Source organism: Leptinotarsa decemlineata, unplaced genomic scaffold (genome assembly GCF_025532065.1).
Source record: "Leptinotarsa decemlineata unplaced genomic scaffold, Ldec_3_MD MMD2_tig00004677_RagTag_RagTag, whole genome shotgun sequence".
NCBI lineage: Eukaryota > Metazoa > Arthropoda > Insecta > Coleoptera > Chrysomelidae > Leptinotarsa > Leptinotarsa decemlineata.
Genome location: NW_027412610.1, coordinates 921,390 through 930,400, shown reverse-complemented (window position 1 = coordinate 930,400; position 9,011 = coordinate 921,390). Strand labels below are relative to the sequence as shown.

The following is a 9,011-nucleotide window of genomic DNA, read 5'->3' as shown; positions in this document are numbered from 1 at the left end:
ACCGATTATTAGATGATATTATTATTTTCTACTCCGTAACTGATAATGAAAAATTATTGGCACTAATATATTTATCACGTGCAATTCATTTAAAATAATCACTTTGAAGAATCAATATTATTTTTTTACAGCGAGTCATTAGAAGACTCACACTTGTTACGCTGAACATAGTACTATGAACAGGCGAGTTATATAATATAAATGTTGATCATATCTAACTTAGATTCCCCTAAACATTTGATTATTTGAATGCTCGAATTATTAAATGATATTTTATTTTAATGTTGTTTTCGTTTTTCAACAGAGATAGTGGAATATTTTATGTAGTCACTGGATAGTTTTTTTTGTCACGTCATATAATATGAATTTTGTTTTCCGTGGTTAGCAAAATTCCGAAATACTACTGTTTCAAATCCGGTGGCGCCCGATTCAATATAATTTTTTTTTAGTTTCCTTCTACTCACGACCCAAAGAAGCTTCCTGACTAAGAGCTCCGTGCAAGTGTACCTTTTGATAAAACAAAAAGGTTACAAGATCTGATCATCGGAACTGTCGGGGAAGAACAAAGTTGCTGCAACAAATATGCTTGACGTTCCAATCTTACATTATTCGCTTGAAGTAGTGAAGTGGACTCGTGAGGAGCTGTATCAACTCGACATAAAGACCCGAAAAATGATGCATCTCTGTAAGATTGTGCATCCCAAATTGTCCGTTCCACGATTGTACTTCCCCGACAACAGGGAGGCGGTGTACTTTTGAGTTTGGAGGGTCTACATGATAGAATGGTACTGAATATAGCCTGTAAAGCCAAGAGTTTGGGATCCCCTTCTCTGCATGGTCCGCGACCATGAGAGAGCAGGAATTGGAGCATTCATCCTTAGGGCAGCTGCCGGAGCTGATGAACTCGGTTTACTTTCCGACACTGAACAAGGTGATCACAACTCTGTCACCTAGTTGGAACTTGTTCGGCAAAAAGCTCATAAAAGCTGCAGAGATCACCTCATTTCTGCGGAAACACAAGGATAAGCCAATGCATGGAGTTCTCTTCAATAACATTGAAAACCTTGGCTTATCAAAACGCCTGACTTTCGCTCTCCTCAGGTCCTGTGGGCTGACGTCAGAAACTGAGGGGTTCAACATGGCTTGCCAGGATGGTGTCTTCAACACTTTAGTCTACCGCAGTCGCATGATGGGTATAGAGTTTTCTGACACAAGGTGCAGGGCCATCCGAGAGGCGTCCGAGACCCTAATGCACTTGCTATCAGCATGTCGTCATAACGCGGCCCTATATTACCATCTACTGCACTCCTACAGTATTGACGAGACACCGGTGTTGCCCTACGCTCCGGGGGATATTGAATCCGTTGTGGGGAACGAGAAGTGCCGAATGTATTGTAACTATTCGTTTCCCACCCTCTAGCTTATACAAGCTAATAAGCCTGATGTGGCCCTTCTGGCGCGCCCTCTCGAATGTATCGGGGCTTCGGGGGATACGGTCTGACCAGCGTATACCACAAGAAAAAATAATAATAATACATTTATTTTCCCAAATATGATAAAACATATAGGAATAGTCACTTGATTAAGAAAAGGAAAACATTTATCCAATGTACAAAAAGTATCGTCGAGTGAATAAGTTTTCAAGCGAGTTTTAAAAATAGTAATATTGGCGAAACTATTTCTTTGGGCAGTTTATTGAAAATCTTCAGACTCAAATAATCAGATTTCGAAGATACAACAGTAGGAAATATAGAAATCAGCGCAATTCCTCGTATTATAACTATAAACTTGTTGAATTGTAGTAAACTTATTTCTATTTTAAAATACATATATACACATTTCTAAAATTAAAATACTTATCAGTAATGAAATTTTCGTTTCTTTAAAAATCTGTCTACAGAAAAATTTGCTTGGGATATCGCAAATACTTCTTGAAATGCGTTTTCGTACAATAAATACGACAGGTACTCGAGTGGAAACACTCCAAAAACATACCCCATATCGTAATCGGGAGGATACTTGGGCATGATATAAAACGAAAAATTTCTTAATTTTCTTAAGATTTCGGAACATAAAACATAATACGTTCTATTTTGAGATCAAGTCGGTACAATATTCTTTCCAGTTTAAACCAGCGTCTATAGTACTTAATTCCAAGAAATTTAATTGATAAGGTAGGCTCGATTAAGATATCACCAGTTTTCATTGTTGAAGTTTCGCATTGTTTTTGATAGTTATGGAATCGAATCATATTTGTCTTATTACCATTGGAATAGAGTTCACACTATGAAATGAGGTTACCAACAGCAGTTGTACACTTTTGTTTCAAGGTATTTCCACATTTTTCAGAGACAAGTAAATTGGGATAATTTGCATATCTAATGAAACTGGTAGAATATTTTATATCACTCGTGTCATTCATATGGAATAAAAATGAAATTGACCCCAAAACAGAGGCTTGAGAAACGCCCATAGAGACATTTTGATATATAGATTTAGTAGAAAATATACTAGCAAACTGAAACTCCACGAATATCATATCTGTGCAGTTTAGACAGGAGCACATTATGCTGAACGCAGTTGAATGCCCTGCCGAGATCACCAAAGATCCCAAAAGGACACCCTGAGTTGAACGTCCAGGCAGGAAACCATGTTGGTTATCTGGGAAGATGCTATGACTTAATGCAAAAAATTCATAATTCTTTGGAAATAAGAATATTCAAAAACCTCAAAAAAGCAGGATATGGTAGGATGAACCCAGCCTGGTATTTTTTGCATTAGGTTTCAATATTGAATTCAAAGGGTAACACTTTTTAGGAATAAGAAACTATATAAAAATCGAAAATCTTTCTTTCCCGAGTTTTAATACTCTTTTAGTGTGGCATATTTTTTATGTCACACTTCCAGAAAAAAACAAGAACAAGATCATATAAATTTCATACATTAATGACCAAAATGAAAACATCGTATTTTCCATTATTCGTGACGAACTGAATATATAATAATGATGAACAATGAATAAAACATGCACTCATATTGAAAATGTTTGCACTAATCGAGCAAAACTGAAAAAAAAGTGAAATATGGAAATACATGTTATACTATACGATGATTGCAAACGTTTCATCAAAAAATGTTCGACCTTTCAGGAGATATTTTTTTATACAAACTTGTACATTATTTGAGCGATAATTTGACAGATAATTCGAAAATTCTAAGAAATTTGACTTCAGACTAGTGGCGTCAAAAATTGGACTATAAATGGCGTGAAATGAATCTTTTCCCACATCAGAACAAAATAGTGTCTCTCGACGCATGTTTCACTAACCAAGATAACATCATCAGGAGATGACTAGATAACATCATCAGGAGATAATTAACTATAACTGATCTAGTCATCTCCTGATTATGCTAACTTGGTTAGTGAAACGCGCATCAGGAGACAGTTGATTGATATGGTGTGGAGAAGTGGTTTTAATAGAAGTAAGTATATTGTCTCGTTGAAATTCACTGAAATGAACTGTTAATGACAAAATGACAAAACGTTACCTAGTAATGCTTGAAAAAGTCGTGACTTGAAGATTCTGATGACTCGTTCAATGGCCAATCGGAGCTGTTTGTCCTGGGGTTTGATGAGCTTCGAATGATAATCTTCTAAAAGTTCTAAGGCTCGGTGTGCTTCTGAAAAATTAAAATAATTCTAAATGAAAACGTATCAAAACGTAAATGACACTGACATGAAGAGACTAATAATAAACAATCAATTTGTATAATAATATAGTTTGGTCTAGACTTGAGAGCGATTTGAATGAGGGATTTCTCTAGCTCAATGATTCCCAAAGTGATAATATTTAAAGACGATCAGCGACTGTTCATGTAAAAACTTCCAAATTCTATATTCTATGCAACGTGTCGAGGAGACTTGCGAAGCGTCCTCGCTGTCACCGCCACCGTCCGCAAAGCCTGTTCAAACGTGCAAAGGGAACGAAATACAACTTGTGTGGGTGCTTGCAATCTTTCGTGAACGTGTTTGATTCTTCACCAATATAAATATTAATATTGTATTTTCACCAAACCGAATGGGGAGTTTTCTTTATAAAATAAGTGAGAATTGTTTGGTTTCTTGTGCTATGAATAGATGGCAAAAAATAGAGTTGGATGTAATCACTTTTTCAATAGACCACCTTCAGTATTTTGACATCCCCCCACAGTACAATCAATTAGTCAGTTAACTAATCAATATTCACTTTTTATTCGAAAACTGTTAATTCGTGGTTGAAACGCAGCCGCAATGCAAATTTCCATAGTTAGATCTAACCTTCACATTTTTTTTTGAGTTTTGGGAATATGGTGGAAATGTTGCTGGAGGGATCCACCGGAACCAGCAAAATTTTGAAAGTGGTTTATGATAAAGAAAGTTTGGGAACCTCTGCTCTAGTTGGTTTTCGCTTTTCGTCTCGAAAGGAAAACATTGATCGTCAATATATCAGTCATTGAAGTTTTAGTCGTGAGTTGAAATATGAAGGATTTTTTCTCAAATCGAATTCAGATCGATGTACAGACTGAAAAAATGGCATTTGTGATCCAATGCTGAAAACAATTTTGACAGAGTCGCTATTTGTAGAGATTTTTCAGAAAGTAAAATAAAAGTAGATGAACAACGTATGTTCAGGCACAAAATCCCATGTATTTTCTTATGGAGCTAAACTTTTTGCAATTTTTTGTTCAAACAGGAGTGGGGGAAAAGTGTGACGTCATCGACGCAGGATGGAATGAGTATCGTAGCGATTCAAGCATTCACGGCCCCCTTAGTACTCCACATCACCGCTCAGGCCCTCTTGCGACTCTTCCTCACCCCTCGGCCCCCTTGGGATTCCGCATCAGCGCTCAGGCCTCCTTGTCACGTGATTTTAATTAAAAAAAGTCTATAGTTATGAGATTCGAACATGGTTCGTCCGCGCCGTAGACATTGTCCTTAGCCTCTACACCATCGTAAGATATTGAAGTTGCGAACTGCGAATGTTGGGTATTTATAGCGTTAGTTTTGTCGGGACTGAAACTGACTCATTCATTATACTTGACAGCATTTTTATTTTTGATTTCCGTAGAATGTAATCGTCATTATCATATTGAAGATAGGAAAATATACTTAGATTTGGGAAATAATTAATATTTCATGTAAAGATGTGTATGTGTGTGTAAGAGCAAGAGACGCGTGTGACGTAATCGATGCAAAGAGAGATGGAGATGGTATTGAGATTTACCGGTTGCTAGTGCAAGCAGGTGTTGCCGGTTATACAATAAATCATTTTTTATGGAGTAATGTAGCGTTGCCGGTTTGAACAACAAAAGTCACAGAGTCATCTATGAGTCACTAGCTGCACTATCTATTGGTTGAAGGACACTGTAAACACTAGACTCATAAGACTGCATCTGTCAAATGTCAATACATGCCAGCATGGCAGGTTCGGCGTTGCCAGTTGTACAATAAATCATTTTTTATGGGGCAATGTAGCGTTGCCGGTTTTGGAATTAATCGTGAACTACTCGACGAAAATTGGAAGCGCGAAAGTGATATATTAATAATAATGAATCAGATTTAAGAAAAAACATTACAGATCAATGAGGCTGTATCGTTTCAAAGTGTGATCCCTCAATGTTACAAGGTATCTCAAAATACATCATTGAAAACAAACATGGCGTCGAAGTGAACAGTGTGCGTCAAAATACATCAGTTAAGAAAAAACATAACAGTTCCACGAGGCTGTAAGTTTTCAACGTGCGATCCCTCAATGTGTACAAGGTATCTCAAAATACATCATTGAAAAACAAATATGACGCCGAAGTGTACAGGGTGCGTCAAAATATATCATTTAAGGAAAAAAAAACATATCAGTTCAAAATATGATATTGATGTGTATACAGGGCGTTTTAAAATACATCATTTAAGAAAAAACAAAGACGACGTAACATGTCAGAAGTCTCGTATCTTTGTTAACCAAGTAAGCATCACCAGATGGCACCAAGGGTGTTAACATTCGAAAAGCGATCGTTTTACAAAAGTTTCGACTGTTTTTCGTGCGTTTACGATCGTTTTTCGTGCGTTTTCAATCGTTTTTCGTGCGTTTTCGATCGTTTTTCGTGCGCTTTCGATCGTTTTTCGTGCGCTTTCAACCGTTTTCCGTGCGTTTATTCGTTATCGTTTCATCGTTACTGTCGTAACGGTTTTTTGTGTTTCAATTTGACAGTCATTTATCATTTAACGTGTTTCGCTAACCAAGTTAGCATCATCAGGAAATGACTAATGTCCATGCTTTGTCATATGAAGATTCATTTTGCGAATTTTCAGACTCTTGAACGGAACCTTGTGGAACACCCAACATAACTTCTGTTACAGAGTAGTGTCGGTCAGCCAATCAGAATGGAGAAATCAAATATCTCTCGATTGATTGTGCTAGATGAAATTGAACTGGAGAATGAGGGTCGAATAATAATAATAATAATAGTGATAAAACATTGAAAGTGACGTAGTCGGCGTGGGAGGTGGTGGCGTGTGTGAGGATTTGTGGAAATGAATGAGTTATTACAAAAAATAATAGCGCAACTGTCAGAAGGGCACTGAGTTGTATATTCACTAATAATGATCGGATCGTCGCATACAGCACGTCAAATGAAAGGATAAGAAATGGAGAATTCATCGACAGAGAAAAAACAAATATGGCATAATGAATATAATATCCAACGCCTAATGTGAAATAACATAGAAAGAATTGCGAATTCAACAAACTTGTAATTAAAAAATGTTGGGTTATGAACAACTATAAGTTTATTCCAATTGCAGAAGCTTGATTCAATACGCGGAATTTATTGACAAAGAAAATGAAAAAATCATTGGATACTGAAACATATGATATATTTGGATTCCTTAGGGTGAGAAGATTTCGAATCCATCAAAAAACGACCACTTCCGGTTTCCACTTTTGGTCCTCCGATTTCGATGATTTCAACATCAATGGATTCGTTTAGATGTCATGAAACATAATTAATCATTTGTCGAAGCCAAAAGGACCTTATAACCTATTTTCATTATACTAGCAGCAACAGACCGATGTGGGTACTCATTTCAAATGATTTCATTTGTAGATTATGAAAAGTATAACATACAGCGTCTAATGTGGAACAGCATAGAAAGAATTGCACATTTAAAGTAAATCATTGAACATATTTGAAATTGAAAGTTGTTGGGTCATGAACAACTACGAGTGTAATGTAATTGCAAAAGTTTTATCCAAAACACAAAATTTGTTGATAAAAAAAATTGAAAAACCATCGTATACTGAAACATATGGTATTTTTGGATTCCTTAGGGTAAGAAGGTTTCGAATCCGTCAAAAACAGGTCACTTCCGGTTTTCACTTCCGGTCGTGCGATGATTTTGACATCAATGGATTCGTTTAGATGTCAAAAAACATAGTTAATCATTTTACGAAGCCAAAAGGACCTCATAACCTATTTTCGCTATACTAGTCGCAACAGGTCGATGTGGGTACTCATTTCAAATGATTTAATGTGTAGATATGTGTAGATAATATAATATCGAGCGCCTAATGTGAAACAGCATAGGAAGAATTGAAAAAAGAATCATTGAAAAAACTTCGGATCGTCACGTACATCATGTCAAATGAAAGAAGAAGAATTGCAGAATTCATCGACAACGAAAAAACAAATATGATGCAACATGTCAGAAGGGCACTAACCCACATCTTCATTGATGATAACTGAATCTCAACGTGCAGCACACCAAATGAAAGGGAAACGAATGCAGAATTCATCGACAAAGAAAAAGCGAATCTGACGCAACATGTCAGAAGGGTACAACGCCACATTTTCGTTAATAATTGTCGAATCGTCACGTATAGTGCGTCAAATGAAAGGAAAAGAAATGCAAAATTCATCGACAGAGAAAAAACAAATATGGCTCAGTATGTCAGAGTGACACTAAGCAACATCTTTGTTAATGATAGTTGGATCTCAACGTACAGCACATCAAATGAAAGGGAAACGAATGCAGAATTCATCAACAGAAAAAAAACGGAGACGATGCCAAGAGGGCACAAAGTTGTTTTTTCACTAATAATAGTCGCATCAGCACACGTAGTACTTCAAATGAAATGGGGAAAAAAAGCAGAATTCATATGTTTGTTGCGCTATTCAAATCCAAGGTGACATGGATCAATGTCATCGCTGAATAGGCATCTAACAAAGACTCTTTGATTTTCTTATGTTTCATTTCAGAATATGTCATCACTAATTTTTATATTCAAACCCAAGGTGACATTGATCACTGCCAATGTCGAATCTACATCCGGAGATACGCAGTTCTCAAAGCGATGAAACAAAGGCTCTCTGTTTCATTTTAAAATATGTCATCATTTATTTGACTATAAATAGGTCATGCATGGCGAAATGAGTTAGTTGCATCCGTTGAAAGTGATACCAGTGACAAGTGCACCGATTAATTGTGAATCAAAACATAAAGCTTTCATTTTTTATTTTTCACAGATGGATTCACAAAAGTTGAATGCAAGTTCGGTCGTGATGAGAAAGCCAACGTATCAAAGTAGCAGATTTGCCTGTGGAGATGCCGCAGAGGATATTCACTACCAAAATCGTGAAAGGAAAATTTGGTGAGGCGGTCTTGTTGGATTTGGGAGATAAAGTATCATTTCTACCCCACCGAGTGACGGAGGCGTATCGCCCTCACTTACAAGAATTTTCATTAGGAAAATACACTATTGTGTTCAAAGGGTTGATGGACATTGGGAAAACGAATATTGTCGTTTCATTTGAAATTGTACGAAATTAAGGTTAGCATTGTTTACTATTTTTTCTCCATTCAATATGCAAATAGTTTGTGGTTGTATACAATATTTTTCTTTCGGCTTTAAAATTCACATTCATAGATATGATCTGCATAAAGTAGTGTTTTCAATATTTTTTGTTCATTAAGT

General features: G+C 36.4%; 1 protein-coding gene across 1 annotated transcript in view; it reads right to left on the bottom strand.

The window, feature by feature from the left end:
• Positions 1-2,779: 2,779 nt before the first annotated feature.
• LOC141484149 (disks large 1 tumor suppressor protein-like) overlaps positions 2,780-9,011 on the bottom strand; it is a 278,878-nt gene continuing 272,646 nt past the window's right edge. Inside the window, exon 2 of the mRNA XM_074179234.1 lies at positions 2,780-3,681. Within this exon, the coding sequence (XP_074035335.1) occupies positions 3,524-3,681 (158 nt within the window). The 3' untranslated portion in view covers positions 2,780-3,523. The remainder of the gene's footprint in view (positions 3,682-9,011) is intronic.